Raw genomic sequence first — 19,700 nt, forward strand, 5'->3', positions numbered from 1 at the left:
GAGAGAGAGAGTGAAAATTTGATCTGCGGATTTGAGAGAGAGAAATATTCTTAGCGGTTCAAGGTGGGAAATGAATAACGTACGGCATAGTATTCGTGGTATTTTGATCGATCAACGATATAATAATACGAGAAACGAATGGCGAACGCGATTACTGTCGGATAACGAGAATACCACGATAGGTCGACCATCGTGACCGCCGAATCCGTTTCTCCTCTACTGACCGCCAACTTCATTCCAATTTGAATTAGGTTGACCTCCTCGGAAAGGTTTTTGTTTCAATTAAAAATCACTAACCTATATTATATCTTTTTATTTAGCTATATACTTGATCTCTTAATTAAACCTTTGCACTCGAGATTTTACTCTTTATTTCTTTCTTTCAACAATGCGTTTTGAGACATCCTGCACATTTATAATTATCGAAAGATCGAATAACGATAAATTCAAATAAATTTATTTACGTGTTCGCGAATGCAATGATGATGTTCATGGATGATCCGGTTTACATGTTATCATAATTATCGATGAAAAGTTAGAACGAGAGATAGGAATGAATAAATAAAGATTAAGATCTATCGATCAGTCGTTAATTATGATAGTATGATAATGAATTTGCTTACCCAACAGTGACGTCAAAGATGTTACTACCGACAGAGCTCGATACTGCCATATCACCGAATCCCTTTCGTGCAACGATGACACTTGTGATGAGATCGGGAATACTGGTACCGGCAGCCAGGAACGTCAGGCCCATTACTTCCGGTGGTATACCAACGGTATCACCAGCAACGTTTGCCCACCAGACCATCAGGTACGAGTATCCAGCTATCCACACGATCGATCCGATGAATGTTACCGCGAAGAATTTTTTTCCTGAAATCCAAAGAAAATCCTCCTTACTATGTTGGCATTAACCGATTACATTTTATTCAGACCTAATGACTACGATAATTCATTCAATGAAACATTCCTCGATGGTTACTTTTTCATTCGAAGAGAACCTTACACAATGTGAATTTGAAGAAAATATCAGGTAAAGTAAGTGGTTTCCGATGATGCGCATTTCGTGACACGAGTAAATGACGATCGGTTATTGGAACGATCGAAAAAAACTAATCGCACTTGAGGACTCCTAATCTTTCAGTAATCTAATCCGATCCAATTCTCGTTCCAATTCTCCTTCTCCTTCGAATTCTCGTTTGTCAATTCCCTCTATCTTTTTCTCTCGTTTGCTCACTTTATCAAATTCGTTTTATTGACATCGTAAAAGGGAAAGTCATTCATCGATTACTTTTCTATCTCTAAAAATTCCATTTGAAATTTGCACGTTTTTACTTTTCTCTCTCTCTCTCTCTCTCTCTTTTTTTCTTATGTTAGATATACTTGCGGAGAAAATATCTAAAATTTGATCTGCTTTTTATCGATCGATAAAGAAACGCTTTAAAGAAGATTGAAAAAGGTTTGAAAGGTATATATATATAATCCTATATACGGAGTGTCCCAAAAGTATTAATTTAAACATACGATTACAATATCTAGTTTTTAATCCCAAGATGAAATGTTTCTATTTGTAGACCTACAATACTGTAATTGCAAATATTGACCGAACAAAATTTATAATTTTTTAATTCGATAAAACAACTTTCCTATCTATTGTGTGTGTGTAATGCATATATGGTATTTATATATTTAAAGTATGCATCTGCTTGTGTTTAAATAAGTATGGGTTTATTATATTTATATGTGTGTAGATGGGTGGATGTGAATTATATATATATATACTATATAGGTATAATGGGACGTGATTCATTGGACGATTGAATAGACACACACAATACGTCGATCAGGACAACAATCAGGCGCCGATTCGAAATTAGCGCGTCAATATCATCTTTCGTCGCAAGCATTGTGTCACTTCGAAATATTGTGGCCATTAATAGATGCCAGATAATGCGTCGTTTCTCTTCTCCATTCGTGATTGATGTGTGTAATTTTCCAAATACGAGAGTTGAATTTATATTTCAAAGTTAACCCCCTATGATGCTTCATTTTAAACTCATTTGTATTGATTATTTATTTTTCATTTTAATCCGACAAAAAATTAATTATTTATTCATCTTCTTCAAAGTTAATCTATACTTATGTTAATTTCATTGGCAATGATATAATTATAATAAAATTAATGTATCAATATCAGAGTGAAGGTAGTAGTATTATAGAATAATTATATTATAATTTATAAGAGTTTCGTATTATTAGTTAATTTAAAAGATCAATTACTCTTGTTTGATACTTTTAAAACTTGTAGTTAATCTTCTACTGTTATAATCTGAAAAAAACAAAAAAAAAATGAACATAAAAAATCTTGATCAAGAGTAATTGGTATTTACAAGCAGACAATTAATATAGGGTTTTAGCGTAATCTTCGCATATAATTTGTTTAAACACGAACATTAAGGGGGATTATATCATTTATCATCGATGAATGATACTTTCATTTTTTCGCATTACAATTTTTTAACATTTTATTTCGAAAAAGGAGAAGTAGTTTGTTAAATATGAATATTAAAAAAAATTGAAGGCTCTTCATTATCTCTCTCTCTCTCCCTCTCTCTCTCTATCTTTTCTTTGCATTTTTTCTCGTGTAAAACCACCCCATCTCGATATTACTCACGACATACTCTCTTCCTCCCTTCAACAGCAGATCGCAACAATTTGCCATAGCGAGCGTAATAAAGGACGTTAGCTGCGTGCACTCTACTTAATCGAGTCTTTATTCGATTATTTCGAAGCTCCTACTCATATTTTACATTATTATTATTATTGAAGTTATACTTCTTTTGGCGCGTTGGGGAAAATGTAATGGGGAGTGATTTTGTTCCGAGCGTCTGGAAAAACGACACCATGAAGTTTGTCGGTATTTACGACGCGCGGCAAAGCGATTTCAAATATACGGCATGAAGTTGTCTTCTTCTACCCCTTTTTTTCTCAAGCGGGTCACCCATCCAAGTACTAATCGTACTCAGCGCTGCTTTACTTAAATGATCGAACGGGAACTAATGCTGTAACCGCGCCATGGCTGTTGACGCGTGAAGTAATTCGATATATCTCTCTTATATTTAGTGTGGACTGATATCTATATTTTGATATTTTCTTTTCCTTTTTTTATTCTTTCTTATATATATAATATTATTTTTTTTGAAGTTATTTTTTTTCTTTGAAGTTTTTTTTTAAAGTTATTTTTGAGGTTATTGAGGTTATATTCGTTTTGGTATGGCAAAAAAGTATAACTTCTTACGTGCGTACATAAGTACACACACCAGTTTTTTTTTTAAGTTATTTTTTTTCTTTGAAGTTTTTTTTTAAAGTTATTTTTGAAGTTATTGAGGTTATATTCGTTTTGGTACGGCAAAGAAGTATAACTTCTTACGTGAGTACATAAGTACACACACCAGTTTCATTAAATAGAATTAATTATAATTTCATATATATATATATGAACGTGTACTTGCAATATACCGTTGTTCATAGAATTGCAGAAATAATTTATAACGTATATCATCGAAGCAACAACCCGATGTCCTTCGTCGTAGGATTTCATCGGCATTTACCGTTGTAACGTGACGCGCGTCCTCTGCATTCTCTCCTACCTTCTCTTCCTTTTCCATCTTTTTTATTATTATTATTATTATGATTTCTATCGATGTATTATTATCAATATTATATTACGAATATTGTAGTTAACATATCGTTACATTATAATCTTTTACAAGAACAATTTCTAAAATCGTTGTGAAATGTTCGAAATAAATTAATCTCAACATTTAAAAAATAATTTTCTATAAAAATAATGATGAAAAATAATACCTCTGGGCGTTCGTGTGTCTGGTAGAGTTAACCATAGAGGAAAGAGAATCGGTGCTACTAATATATAAGTTATCCTCTTCTTAAAATTACTAGGCCAGGCCATATCCAAGGCTTCTGGAGGCTCATCCTCTTCGCCCTGAAACAACGCGTAAGAAAAAAAACATATTAATCTAAATTTACAAACTGAATAAGATATATTGTGTATAATTTGTTAAACAAATACGATTTTTCCTTCTTTCTTTTTTCTTATCTTTTTCTTACTGCCAACATTTTGTTCTTATCCCCATCATTCTGTAATACTTCAATCAGATTTGGTCTTTAACGTGTGACATCTACAAAGACACGATATACTCGCCAGTCAGCAAACTTTTATCATTGAGAGTAACGTATATATATTATTTCTCTCTCCTTTACTTTATCCTGTTCTTTTTAAAAGAATGAGAAAGAAAGAGAGAGAGAGAAAGCAAAAGAAGGCATCATGAAGTGTATTGTTAGAAAACACAATAAACTTGGCGCTAGGGATAAGCTTCGAAAAACTGCAATCCGTGGCATAGGCACAAAGAAAGCCCTTATTCATCCTTGGATAAACCAACTACAATAGCTTCTGTGACTCTGCTTGAATTCTCACAACTACCCTTGTTGTTTTTAAGTAAATGGTTTATTAACAAGATACTGAGATTGAGATTGGTATTCTACTTTACAATGATTTTATCATACTCGAACCAATCACAAATAGAATTATTGTAATTGTTTTTCTAATATTTTTTGATAACTCTCTCTCAGTTTTTTTTTTCATTCGATAATATTTGAAATTACTGACACTTAAAATTAAACAAATAAATTCTTTTTCTTTTCTATCCTTGTAAAAATGTTAATTTTCTTTTTTTTTTTTTTTTGTTAGAATTAATGTAATTTAGGAAAATAAAAATGTACATACATATATATATATATCTTGTTAAAGAGAGTAAAGTGTGTTGAAATTGCGAGATGTTTCTAGGTGTGTCGAGAAAGAGAAAGAGAAAGAGAAAGAGAAAGAGAAGGAGAAGGAAAGAGAGAGAAAGAGAGAGAGAAATATTTTAGTGGTGAACACGTGTACTCATTAAAGCGACCAAAATTGTTACATTTCTCTGCACTTAGTACCTTATAACACGAGGAGCGGCAATTACCCACGAAGAGACGTCGTTCGAAGGAACATAACGATGTGTACTGGATATGCACGTGTTCGCATTGAAATTCATATCAAAATGATTTCACTAGAAAGATCTACGAAGTGTATTAAAAAGGACGAAGAATTATTGTAAGAACTTTTGCTCACCTACAAAGTGTAATATAATTTTTATTTTATAAGTTTCCCTATTTTTAATTCAATCTTTTATATTATAATTAATATTATGTATGTATGTTTTCATTTTCTTCTCTCTTTTATATATACATATAAACGAATTAAACTAAAGTGAAAGATTAATGACATAAATCGTAAAAAGTGCGACGCCACCTTTTTAATATTTTTCATTTATCATTTCGATGGGACAAGCAGGTTTTCATTGAAATAGAAATTGAAGAAAAATGAAAATATTAGTCATACGAGCTGTGAAAAATTTAATGTAACATTCAATCCTTTCAACACATTTTTAATAGCCATTGAAAAAGCTTACAGAAACTGTACGAAATTCGATATAGTTACTCGTAATCACTTGAATCAATTTTTTCCACAGAACAAAAAGATATTAGTACAAACCGAAAAATAAAGGGGAAAAAAATGGGAAAAGCTTTTAGCGATATGAAAGATGTGATAAAAATAATTATCAATCGTAAAACATTCATGAACTGAGACAAATGTGATATGACTGACTACCTTATGAAAAATGAAGAGAATAATAAATACTAATGTTAAAACTTCCAAGGGAAATGAGATAAAATGAGAAAGGGAAGGTCACAGATCGAAAATGACCGTGGAAGGGTGTCCAGTTTTTTTTTTATAAAATCCGGAATTCCAGTGGAAAAGCCGCCGGCTAGTGACTTTGCAACGAGACGTTGGTAAGAAGAAAAAAAAGAAGACAACTAGTAGTAGTAGTAATAGTAGCAGAAGAAGAGTGCAAGTTGCAGCGAGTGCAATGTAGAAAAGAGAAGACGAGTTAGTTGGTGTTGGTGGTGGGTGTAGCCAGCATTGACCTAGATTCCGCGGTGCATTCAAAATGAAAAGGCCTTTTCGCTCATTTAGGACAAAGCGGCCGGAGGATCTCTGCCATCGGCGCCAACCTGAAACCAGCAGCTAATATCAACCCGAAAAAGGCTTGGTCGCTCGATTTTTAGCCGTGAAAAAAAAAAGTCTAAACTCTCTCTAACCGACTAAAAGAAAGAGGGTGGGAGGGAGGGAGGGAGGGAGGTTGAAAAGAATGCGTCTCGAATTAGAATCGTAATTAGGATTCCCGATTGTTCGTCGATTTCTCAAAATAAATATAATATTCCATTTAATAATCCCTATCCTATTTCCTATTAAAAGATATTTGAACATTTTTTTTTTTTTTTTTCAAATTTAATATCGTATCTCGTAGGATGATGGTCCTTTTCGTATAAAAGAGAATTCACGAGGTATACGAGTTTACAAATAAAATATCTAATATGTGTATCCTATATTCGGATTTCGCTTGAAAAATTTCTATTCTTTCGCGTATGAGTATAAACTCGAATATACCGAAACGAAGATGAAGAAGAAGAAGAAGAAGGAAACAGCTGTTTTATTTCCGAAATAAATCATAAGGATTATGCGTTACGTATGTATGTATTCCTATATATATATATATATATATATATATATATAAACTTTTAAACTATTTTAAAACAAAGAGAATATATTATATTTTCTTTTCGAATAAAATGAAAATAAATAAAAAAAATATTCCAACTTATCGAGAAATATGTCAATGTAATCTATCATCGAATAAAGTGTCTCTCGTTAACCTCGTCATGATCCATACGAATTACTCGATATTTGTTTTTCTATCATGGCAGGTTGAAAGTTTCGATAGGATCTGATAAATAAGCTAGCGCAAAGACTGGGCCGATATCGGTTGTTACGTTTTTTACATTTTTTACGTTTTTACATCGACTGTCATACGCTTCTCCCTGAGGAAACTCACAGAGAGAGAGAGAGAGAGAGAGAGAGAGAAAGAGAAAAAAGATAGATAGATATGTATGCATAGATATACATAATTTTCAGTGCACACATACACACACATATATATATATATATATATATAAATGTATATAAAATGTGTATAACAGTTGCCGCCTATTCGCGAGGTAGATAAAAATTTATCGATCTTTCTTTTCTACCTACCCTCTTTTTTTTCCGAGTAACAATTGTACTTACGTATGACATACATATATATATATTATATGTATTATTATGTATATACGTATGCCTCTACGTCATTCGTCGTCGTTATCTGAAAGCCTATTGAACGTTTTCTTCCGAGGCAATCGCTTTTTACATAAACCTCGCACGCTTCGTGAACATGAAAAAGAACAAATATTACAATATCTAATCATTATTAAACTGTCTCAACATTTATTAATTACAATAATAAAAATTAGTTCGTTTGATTGATAGTATTGAATTTTTCTTTTAAAGTTTATATTATATATATATCTATATTGTTAATATTGGATCGACATATTGTCGAAAAATTCTTAATAAAATATTATTTTACAAAATCTCTTCTTCCATACGTCTCTATTATCTCACTTTCTCTTTCTTTCCCTTTTTCTTATTTCCTAAATCGATATAAACACGTATTTGCACCTATCCTTAGTATCTAAGTAGTACAAGGACATCATTGATCAGACAATACACGTTTTCCTTATCTAAATAACTCTGATCGAAAGATTAAAACAAACCGATCGAATATCGCAAATAAATCCAAATGATTTAACCAACAATTTAACATTAATTGCGAGTACAAAATAAAGAAAGAAAAAAGTAGGAAAGAAAGAAAACGAAGAAAATAAATTACTTATTACACGGAGAAACGATTAAATGCGATAAGTACTCGTACGATAAGTCGACGGGAAAAGTTCTCGTTTTATAACTAAATCGAAATTCTTAACCAACATTTAACGTTTAACATTTAACTAGAAAAGAAATAGAGAAAGAAAAAAAAAAAAGAAAATATTCGTACAGTGGTTAGATAAAAAGAGATTAACCGTGAAAAGTACTCGTTCGGTTGGCCGACAAGGAAAATGAGAATAATTGAGTAGAATTCTAAATGCACTTTATCGATCGTTGAAAAATGTTAAAGGGCTGAGAAACACGGCCGATCGTTTCGTACCTTTAACTATTCTGTGTATCTCGTAAACGCGTTTCCTTGCGAAGAAAACACAGAGTGGGAGGGGGAGGGAGGTGAGAGAGAGAGAGAGAGAGAGAGAGAGAGCACTCACGCAACATCGAGAAAGATATCAAGAGTTTGACGTCAAACGATGCTCTCGTTTGCGAATAACGAAGCATTCTCCTAACAACTTCCTCCCACTCTTTATACATAACGCAGTTTAAAAATAAGTTTACTTTTAATGCCTTTCAATTTGACCCAATGACCTCGTTGTAGTTAGCAAACGAATAAACGAAGTAGTAATATTCTATCCCGTTAATCTTCCTTCCCCCATTTTTAACCTCTCTTCATTTCCCTCTTATCCCCTTTTCTCTTTCTCTCTCTCTCTCTCTCTTCCTTTCTCCCTCACTCTATCAATCCTTCACCATTTCTTTATAGGATAAGGAAGAAAAGAATGATGATTGGTCACGTGACACGTTCCAGAAGGATATCTTAAGGAAACAGGAAGGAAGGAATGTTAGCAGGCGGGAAAACTATTCGAAGTACGTAATGATTGATTGCATATACATACTGGGTGTCCTACTTTGATACTATTTTCAAGAGTTATGTCTAATATAATCAATCGATTCTTAAATTAGAATTTTACGTTCGCTCGTTTCGAAATGTTTTTATGTATAAAAAAAAAAAGAAAAAAGAAAAAAATAATAATAATAATAAAAAAGGCTTAAGGAAAAACAATCATTTTCCAGGTCAAATAATATATCGGATTAATCGAAAAGTTGGATAATAATTACTTTGAAATAAAAGCTTATTATTTGTAACCCCATTTCCCTACCGTATTATTCTTGTTTGTTCTCAGACTAATTAGATTTTCTCTTCTTTCGTTATCCGATCTTTACACGCGTGTATACTTCAAATCAAACTGTTGCTTACTGATTTGTATTTTTAATTAAACAATCGAAACACTTCAAAGTGTCAGATCGTCTTTATAATAAAGAAAACAAAAAGAGAATAGAGTTATTACTTATTTTTGAATAAAAACTACAAAGATATCAAAACTGGAAATAACTCGTGGATGCGATATAAGTTGTTTTTTTTTTTTAGTTCGAAATTGGTCTTCGAGCTAAAGGGGGGAATATTCGATAGGACTGGGAAATTAGTTGGACACCCGGTATAAATGTAAGAATTACCGATTCGAGGCCGGCGTCGAGACCGGCGGCTATACCGCCGTTTGGAAGTTCCTGAATACCAGCTGTGGTGCCAGCAGTAGTAGTCGTCGTCGTGGTGGTCGTTGTGGTACCCTGAGAACCCTGTTGAAGTTGTAGGGTGGTCTCCCTAGAGGTTGTACCGGAATAATGGGCCGCTGTCGAGGTCGCAGCACCGTTGTGAGGCCTCGTTGCATCCAGTAGCACCTTCAAAGACGCTATCGCGTGTAGTTGCGTCGCTTTTTCGTCCACCTTACCTGAATAGTGGACAAGGATGATGCAGGTTAATGAAAGCGGAGCGTGTATACACCACCCCATTCCCTAACCCCAACTCTCTACAACAGTCTTTTTCAAACTGTCTGTCTTCTTTGTTTTTATTTTTTCATCGTTCATATAATTCAAGAATTAATATTTCAAACAATTTTCTATACACAAAGTTAATCGAAGAAAAATCTATATATTTGAAAGATAAAATTCAAGGATTTATATTTGAGAAACAATTCTTATCAACTCGAGACGATAGATTTTTCATTTTTATATTATTAGAATGTATTTACGTTGTCGATGGAATTTTATTTTCTACGATATCTCATTAATTTCTTATAAATACGATACACTTGTTTGAATAACAAACTTTATTATTGAGAAAATGTAAGATTTATAATTACAAATTTTTCTTTACAATTTAAATATTATATTAATGTGTACATTTTTTTTTTGAATTTTCAATTAGACAAGTTTGAAGAATACTGTATTATATACTACTCTTCTAATCTACTTTAACCTATCCTCGTGCGATTTTCATTGATATCAATTTGAATCGCTTTTCTATACTACCTACAAGGCCCCTTCATGTTGTTTAAAAGCATGCTAGGAAAAGCCAGACGAAAGCTAGCGACCGATGAAAATATGTGCTAAATGATTGCAATGGCAACTACGTGTTAACTACCCCTTCGTCTTCTTTTTAATCGATATACAAATTTTTCAATGATCAGTTGAAAATGTGTGTGTTGAGTATTTATTTTAATTATTAGATAATTAACACTGTGTCGTTTCAATAAACAACAAAAAAACAACGATTTTTATATGATACAATAATGAAGGAAAGTTTACATTCCTCGTTAAAATGAATTTTTTGTTTACTCTAATTGCCGCTAATTGAAATTAAAAATTCGATTAGAATTTTTGGCAAAGTGTTAATAAGATTTGTTTGAATGTTATGCGCAAGCGAGCGAGGCACTCGTCTACGACTTATGGCAGCGTGCTACGTTCGAAGTTTCCCACGTGAACAACGTTTAGGTTTCATCCCTTACGATCGGATTAGCCTGCTCGAGTCGTTTCGTGCAAAGCGTGCGAAGCTTTACTTGTCTGCTTGCTTGCTCTCACCTAAATCCTCTTTAGAAAAATGACTTTCGATAAATGGATATACTTATGTATACATAAATCCTATTTCGAATGATTCAAATAATTCATAAATTATTACGCGAAATAAATAAATGAAATATTTAAAATGTAGATGTTTAACGTTAGGGTTAAGAAGATTTTGCAACTATCAGAAACTGTTGAAATATTAATAATAATATAATACAAAAAATATATTAAATTAATATATTACACACGAGTAATAATTTTATATTTATAAATGACCAAAGAGAACCCTTATGATGTCCCTTAACGCGTTAAAGGTCTATGTTTTAATAAAACACGTAGCATACACGCATACTAATTGATCAATGTGTATTCTAACCATCGAGAGTCCCACTTAAATTAGTTAAACTCGAGAAACGATGGTGCACTTGGTCGTTTCTTTCTCGTCTAAATTTGTACCTGGTTCGTCCTTTAATCATGAGTTACCTCATTTACACGTGAGCTGTCGATTATCGTTCGACCGGCCGGATATCCAGCATCGTTTTAACAATATCCCTTTTCCAACTAATTGCTAAAAGCTGTTTCGTATGGCCGTTGTTCAACCGTAAAAATGAATGCTAAGGACGATACTTGAAATAAATATCTAGCTATATATGTGTGTGCGTGTATGTGAAAGTGGGAATACAAATACTTCTGTAACTTACTGTATATCTAATAACTAGGAAAAAAATAAACTCGAATCCCTTTTCATTAAAAGATAACTGAACATCAACAAGTAGTCGATCGATGTATTGATATCTCCTAAATCATTAATTATTCGATGATACCTATCTATCAACTACTCCTAATTAATAACGAGAGAGTTTTCTAAATGAATGTTGAATCATAGAATCGATTAGAATAGACTAATTCATTGACAATTTCGTTGTATAAAATATCTCTTAAAATAAAGCTTTATTTTCAAATATATATATATATCTAATTTTCTTCAAGTATTTTTCTCATCTCCGTGTATAAGAGTACAACCTTGTAACTATTTTCTCTGTTGTATTCAACCGTTCTCGTGAACACGTGTCGAAGAATATGAAGAATATGAAGGATACTCTACTTCCAGCTCGCTTCTCTCTCGTGAAACAATTATAAGTAGTTTCAAATTGTCAGTTAGAGTATGACTCCGTACCAGGTTATTTCAATTACTTAAATACTCCTTGCCAAAATAAAAACAACGAGATAGATAGAAAGAAAGAAAGAAAGAAAGAAAGAAAGAAAATGAAAAAGAAATAGGAACAAACGAAGCGAGAAGGAAATGTTAAAGGATTCTGACGTGTTTGAACAATGTGAAAATATCTGTAAATCCCACACACTTCTATACAAATATGTACATACATACATGATGCATGCATACTTTCGAATATATCGACCTTCTGAAAATATTCCTTAAAGCTTTTGCGTTATATCGATCGTCGAAAATGAATAATTTCGAGCAATGTTTCGATTCGTCGACTAGTTGAAATAAAAAAAGGGACAAAAAGGACTTGTTAATGTATCTTAAGAACAAGTCGATGTAGAACACAGCAAAGAAAGAGAGGGAGGAACCAACCTCTTTGTATTGTTCTTTAAAAAGCTCGAAAAGGTATCTAATTCGCCAGTTACCCTTCCTCGCGGTAGAAGCTTCGACCAATCGCACATCCGGCCAATGCTTTTTGACTAGTGTTGGTAATAGTAGTAGTAGTGTAGTAGTAGGTCAAACAGAAAAAGCCAATGTGAGTGGCCTTCATCCCTGAAGGTATGAACGAGGCGAGAAAAGAAAGACGTAAAACCCTAGTCAGGGGATGGCAAAGCACGATGAACATATATATGTGTACGTATTTATGTATGTATGTATATATACATGTCAGAATTACATACTTCAACTAGACAATTTATAAATACACAATTAATTAAAGTATAAGAGTGAAATTTGATCTGCCTTTAAAATTTGCTTTCCTTTTTATTACAACAATGCTCTATAGTTATCCATTCTTATCTCTTACTATACCTTGAAAATCAATGTTCTACGAGTGGAGTCGTGCCGTTCTATCGGATGTAATCTACGGATTTAATTTCAGTTTCATATCTAAACTATTCTTGTTAATTTTCCTTCTTTATTTTCATTCATTAATATTCCTAAAGCTACGAAATTACACGTGGTATTTCTTTTATAGATAAAAATCCAAATTAAATGAGACGTGATTTTAGTAACCCAATGTCACCAGGTTTGGCCCTGTTAAGTAGATCACCGGTTAAAGATTAAACCAAAGATTAGATCAACGAAAAAGAAGAAATGAGAGAAAGAGAGATGAATAAATGAGAGAGATGAGGACGTGAGATTAGAAAAAGAAGGGTTAATATTTTTTTGGACAAAATGAAGATTAAGATTTGAGATTCGTTATCTAAGAGGTTAAAAAAAAAAAGAAAAAGCGAAAAAGGCGAGGCACGACGAGTTGATTAACGAGAAAGAAAAATTCATTTAACGAAGAAGACATAACCGTTTCCTCCTCTTCTGACGTTTTTCTTTTTACTTTGAGAGAGAGAGAGAGAGAGAAAATCGTTAGTCGCATTTTCTCAAGCACCCCGACAAGCGAGAGGTAAAAAGTAATTGGATTTATTAGCACGTTCTCAAGCGTTCTCGCGTTATTTTCATCTTTATTTTCCGTAAGCTAGTATATCTCATACATAGGCTACAAGACTCCCCGACGAATAAAATAAAAACCTTGAAAATATCCGTTTTCTTTGGTTAAAGGCAAATATTGTTTCTATCGACTTCCGATTTCGATTCCGTCTTTGGTAATTTACAGGTAATCATTAAATACTTGAAGAAGGTTGTGCTTGTCAACTGACTAATGGCTTTTTATCTTGCTAAGTTAAAAATTAAATGTGGTATTGAGAGGAGATAGGATTTAAATGTGAACATTGGGGTATAAAAGATAATTTTTTAAACTCGCGAATTGATAGTAAAAAAAGGAACAAAAAAAAATGTAGAAATAGATCGATCAACTCGTCTATCGTTTAAATAATATTTCTTAACCGATATCCGGTCGTTAGATATTTGAAGATTGTATTACGAATAGTATACGAATTTTTCAACGAAGAACTCGCGTGGATAGAAGCTAATTTTAATGCAAAAGTTCGTGTGATTGATCGCACCTAACATTTGCTGACGACTGTCACGGTTACACAGAATGCATGTATACACACAATGCAACTCCCCATTACTACCACCACCACCACCACCACCACGACTACGTTCCATCCAGGTAAACACTAGAGTTTTGTATTCTTCGTATAACTACGAGTGCGTCTGAAGTACGAAGAATGAAAAGAACTTTTTTTCGCTCTTCAAATGTCGACGATCTTAAATTCTAAAAACTAAGGAAAACTTTTATTGGCTTATCTTGTCCAAATAATAACATAAATTAACCAAAATATTATTGCGCGTTAAAAAAAAAAATATAAGCATTATTTTATTTAAATTAATATAAAATATCTAAATGCAACGAGTCGTTAATATAAGTTGCACTAGGTTTTATTAATAAAACTAATTATAATGAAAAATGAATATATATATATTTAATTGTACTATAAAATAAAATCAGATTAGAGTAAAATCAAGATTTCATTAGGTATCCTCGTCAAAGTTATCGTCCAAGTTAAATGAAGTATTTTTTTTCTTGCATATTTTTTCAAGTTATTAATATTATCTGACATGACAAGTTGTTCATTAGTTATGAGGATTATAAATGAATGTAGTTATATATGAAAATGAAATATTATTTAATTGATAGATTAGATTAAGAAATATATTCGATAAAACGCGAGTTTAGTATACGATAAATAGAAATATTTAGAGAAAGTAAATGTGATAGGTAAAATGGAGTATGGAACTCAATGTGTGCGTGGGAGGGAGAGAGAGAGAGAGAAAGAGAGAGATAAGTAGACGAAAAGCAATTAGTCGTAATTAACTAGGTAAATAGAGATCTCGTAAGGAACCCCAGAGGTTCAGGCTTAAACCTCAAAGAGCATTTCGCTCGATAAACTCAAACTACTCAAAATAAATTGCATACAAGTTAAGGAACACCGTGGGTTCGTTTGTTAACATTATTCCTCAGAGATAAGAGAGAGAAGAGGGAGTAGAATGTGACATCTCATGCGTTGATTTTGACAATGAATGTTAAGATACTCGACGTGTTCACTCACGTGGATGGAAAGTAGTCACTAGAGATCAAGTAGAAACTCGTGTTCAGATCTGCTACGATACGTTGCTAACGTATTATGAATACTTTAAAGATATCTCAAGTATATTACAATTTCATTTCTAAATATTATATTAGGTCTAGATATATTAATTCGGTCCCTTGATATTAAAAAGTACGCGAAAAAAAGAAAGAAAAGAAGACAAATAAAAAAAAAAAGAAGAAAGGACGAATCGAGTAAAACGAATAGCTCGAAATAAATTCGCCAATTTTTATTGCCAATCGAGTTTGAACAGTTTCCTTTCTATCTCGAATGATTTACAAGATAAAATTGTGTTATTATACCTCCCACTTCTTGCTATGAATCTTCCTTCCTGTTATATTGAATTAATTTTTTTATTCTGTTTTTTTTTCAATTTTTCTCGCACGATTTATCCTTCAATACGTTCATCGTTCCTTCTATGCGCACACACGCACGTACCATTTTATTAAACTTTATCCCAGGAAAGATTTGGAAACTTGTGATTCTTAATTCGTTACAAAGCCGATAATCTCGCGTCTACTTAAAAAAATCTTTAGATAAATGTCACTTTACTAAAAACATAACGAACGTTCTTTATGTTCGCGAAAGTACAAAATCTCGTCGTTTCTTTTCTTCATGACCTCTTTCCTGATTGGTTTACATTCCGCATGAAAGATTTCGTGTCTAAATGTGGAACTGACACTTTAATCACGACGCATTAAAGTCACAGAGAGCAATTCTACTCTACGAAAATGTTCGAATCGATCAGTTGGAAAATTAGGAAAATAGGCATAATAGCCTTTTCATGAATGTATTATGTACTTATCGTAGTTAGGTCATCATTCTCGTCGTCTTTAGAAAATAAACTAACGATAATTAATGAAGCATTTGTGAGAGCATTAAGAAGAAGTGATTTGTTGCCTAATAAAAATTCACCTTTTTTTTTCCTCTATCTCAGATTATTTTCTAATTAATTATATTTTAATTTTGAATTGAAAATATTCTACGATGATGATTATGAAAACATACTTTGCGAATAAAAAGAAAAGTAAAAATAAGACTCACAAAAAAAATAGTTAACAACGAAAAGGGAATAAATAATTAAACGAAATGAATTAACGAACTATAGTAGAAAATGAATGACACAATGACGATGTTTATGCAAAAGTGGAACGTCTCGTAGCCTAGACTAAAAGCATCGACCGAGAAGAGTCTAGGTTGTAAAAGGGCTGGAAAAGGAGCGAAATCTGGATTAAATAGAAACTCTGATCGGCTTACCACAGGATCATTGGCGAGGATACCATGTTCCAATTCAGCCTCTTACCCCTTCTTAACTGTAGAAAAGGGATATCCCAAAAAATAGGGTAGACAAGAAGGAGAGAGAGATAGAGAGAAAAAAGTGAACAAGGTGGCGAAGGTGGCGGTGGAGGTGGCGATGAAGATAGATAGGAAGGAGGGAAAGAGTTTTGTCGGTGACAGTGTTATCTCGAATGTCAGCACAGCGTGGTGTCTCGATGACGTTAAAGGCACGAAGTTAAAGGAAGGGAAAAGGAAGGCAAGCCCACGAGAGCGTGGATTCGCTAGTTTCGATCGATACACGTACCTTTCTAGGTCAGGGTCTCGATACATACATATACATACACACACACATACACACGTACAAAGATAGAGAGAGAGAGAGAGAGAGAGAGAGACATATAAACTCACCAATACTTTTCCGGATGTACTCAAAACGTGTTCTACAAATTCGTTTGAGCTGGTACGGAAGGTAAAGAATATTCTTTTCTGTCAATGTGTCTATCTCTCTCTTTATCAACTCGTCATCGTTTACTATGCTTTTCCTTCTCGACGATCTTCGTGAAAATGTCGTTGGTGAAGGAAAAAGAGATACATCTGGTAACTCTCTCTCTCTCTCTCTTTTTTTTTCCTCCTCGTTTTTTCTTCTATCGGAAAAAGATCGCTTCCCGAGCGTTTTTTACTCACGGATATGTCTGTGTACACACGTTTCTTTCTCTCACTCTCTCTCTCTCTCTCTCTCTGTCTCTCTCTTAGCGGGTATTGAACATTTCCCACGCAATCGAGATTAATGACGTGCTTTCACGAGAAGATTCTCTTCCACTTTCGTGGTAGACGAAAAGGGATGGGGGTGAATAGAAGAGATATATGTATATCTATATCTATATAGGCATACTTACATGGATATAGATATAGATAGAAATAAAGAAAAATGGATAGGAAAAGAAAGAGAAAGAGAGGAACTTGTCGATATATGTTAGTTCCGCATGGTTTCACGTCCTTCTCAACTCGGATACGTTGAATCCCGCTGAGAAGATTCGTATGAAAGGCTTGTCTAATTGATGATCGCTCTTTTCTTTTCCACGACCGCGTGACCTGACCCATTTATATAACCATCACCTTCCTTAATACGACGCCTGACCGACTCCAAAATCAATTTTATCGTCAGATTACGTGCCTCCTATACGCGAATTAAGATTTCTATTTGAACAATGCGATCAAATATATTCCGTCTACACGTATTTTTCATGAAATTCTAATTTCTATTAGGGTCATCGAACTTTAGTCTACTCTAAAGGTTTGTATTTACAACGTGTATCCAATTTTCATACGTGTTTTTAATAATATTGTTTTAATTATAAAATCTACGAAATATTTAATAAAGATCTACGAACGATCTACGAACGATCTACGATATATTAAAAAAACCTTCGTCAATAATATACAACAATAGTTACTACTACTGATAAAAAAAAAGAAAAAAGAAAGAAAATATAGAAGAAGTGAAAAAAAGATGTACCTCGAAAAGTCGACTCCTCGACGACGACACAACTTTCAAGATGCTTTAGAACGAACAAACGCAGCGTGCTGTGCGTTTGCGCAGAACTGCGTAAGCTTAGCCGTTTTCCTAAGGATTGGAATGAGGATGAGGTGACAAAAAAGAAAATAAAGAGTACACGACCAACGAACGAACGAACAAACTAACCAACAAACAAACAAACAAACAAACAAACAAACAAAAGATACGGAATAAAAAAGAGGAAAAAGTAGTGTGTACGTGTATATATAAGAAGAAGTGTGAGACAAAGATAGGATAAGAACAAAAGAGGGTAGAAATACAAATAGGGATGGAAGAAAGAAAGAAAGGAAGGAAGAAGACAAAGATGAGGAAAGTATATAGAGCGTGCATTTTGTTTGAGGGCAAAAAAGCAAGAAAGCTGGCAAGCGAGAGTGATAGAGTGTGGAGTTGGTATACCGGCGCGGGACTGACCGTCGTGGAGCGGATCGATCGTATGGATCATAAGCTGTAGTAGGCCGTGCCTGAACTTGGCGTGGCTCTCCCTGGTCGAATGAGAGGAAGGGACCTGTTCGCAGCCCTGTCCGGTCGTACCGGCACCGCCACCACCTGCCCCGCTGCTGCTTCCACCCCTGCTGCTACTGCAGCCAGCATCCGCTGTACCTGCCATACCACTGCTCCCGCATGCACCCGATACACCACCCACGCTCGTCTCGCTACTGTTGGTTGCATTCGGATGCTGCTGAAACACACACGGGTTTCTCTCAGTCAGCTACTACCATCACCACCTTAGACCTTCTTCTTCTCTTTTTCTTTTTTCTATTTACACATATTGGCTTGTTACATTTATTCCTTTTTATCATTTTTTTTCTTCAAATGATTAAATACAAATTTGTGACTTTGTTATTATTGCTCATTGTTATGTTAAAGGTAAGGAATAATTGCCAATTTGGCTATTAATTTAATCTCAACGGTGGAACAATACGAAAATGATTTATTCCTAACGATTGATATATTTTCAAGTAATTTATTATCTTAAGTATCACATTATTATCATGTAGTCTCTTTTGTGTAAAGATTAACAGTTATAAGTGCTCTTCATATTGTTAATACTGAATTTATTTGCTCGTTAATTACGAAGGATTATTAATTAAACTCACAAATTTATGATATTAAATGTGCCATCATTATTTGTCTCTACTATTGTTCTATAGTTGAGAATTATTAAAATATTGCATTTAATATTATACTTCGACGAAACTTCTCTCAATATAAAATCAAAACTTATTTATTTTAGCGATATTGAAATTTATTACTCATCTATATATATCTCAACATAAATTAATTATCTTAAGTATCAAGTCATCTTAAGTTAAATTATCGATAAACGAATGTTACGATCAAATTCATTATATATTATATTTCTTATGCATTTTAAGTAGTTTTCATACGACGTGATTAAAATGGGGAGGGGGATAAAAATTGAACGAACGACACACACACACAAATTTAATCTCTTATATTATTTATGGAAAATTAAGGAATAAATAAAATCGAATAATATTGCGATCTCAAATGTTTCGAGTGAAATGGAATAAATTTGTAATTTAATATGAACAAGGTCAGAGTACTATAATTTCCTCCTACTATCTCTCTCTCTATCCCAGTTTCTTTCTCATTTACAATTAATTTTACTCTCGAATCTATCGATGCTGAAACTGCGAAAATATCCAAACACGAGTAGGTACGTTCTTGTTATTAACGCGTCGTGGTAATGAACTTTCTAATTAACGGGGAGACCACCCTGCGAGTAACCAGCTTCGAAATGAACTGATTTGGATCTCTTGCATGAATCTATCCCTC

At 33.3% G+C, this 19,700-nt stretch overlaps 1 protein-coding gene across 6 annotated transcripts in view; it reads right to left on the minus strand.

Moving 5' to 3' along the window:
* LOC122526045 (sodium/potassium/calcium exchanger Nckx30C) overlaps positions 1 to 19,700 on the minus strand; it is a 59,283-nt gene that overhangs the window by 22,897 nt on the left and 16,686 nt on the right. For 3 of the 6 annotated variants that reach the window (XM_043649170.1, XM_043649168.1, XM_043649165.1), the window contains 4 exons: positions 18,297 to 18,579; positions 9,389 to 9,660; positions 3,871 to 4,006; positions 624 to 876 (listed from right to left, as the gene is read on the minus strand). In XM_043649170.1, the coding sequence (XP_043505105.1) occupies positions 624 to 876; positions 3,871 to 4,006; positions 9,389 to 9,660; positions 18,297 to 18,579 (944 nt within the window). The remainder of the gene's footprint in view (positions 1 to 623; positions 877 to 3,870; positions 4,007 to 9,388; positions 9,661 to 18,296; positions 18,580 to 19,700) is intronic. The other 3 variants (XM_043649169.1, XM_043649166.1, XM_043649167.1) reach the window with 2 other exon arrangements.

This window comes from Polistes fuscatus, unplaced genomic scaffold (genome assembly GCF_010416935.1).
Source record: "Polistes fuscatus isolate 324 unplaced genomic scaffold, CU_Pfus_HIC Scaffold10, whole genome shotgun sequence".
Classification (NCBI taxonomy): Eukaryota; Metazoa; Arthropoda; class Insecta; order Hymenoptera; family Vespidae; genus Polistes; species Polistes fuscatus.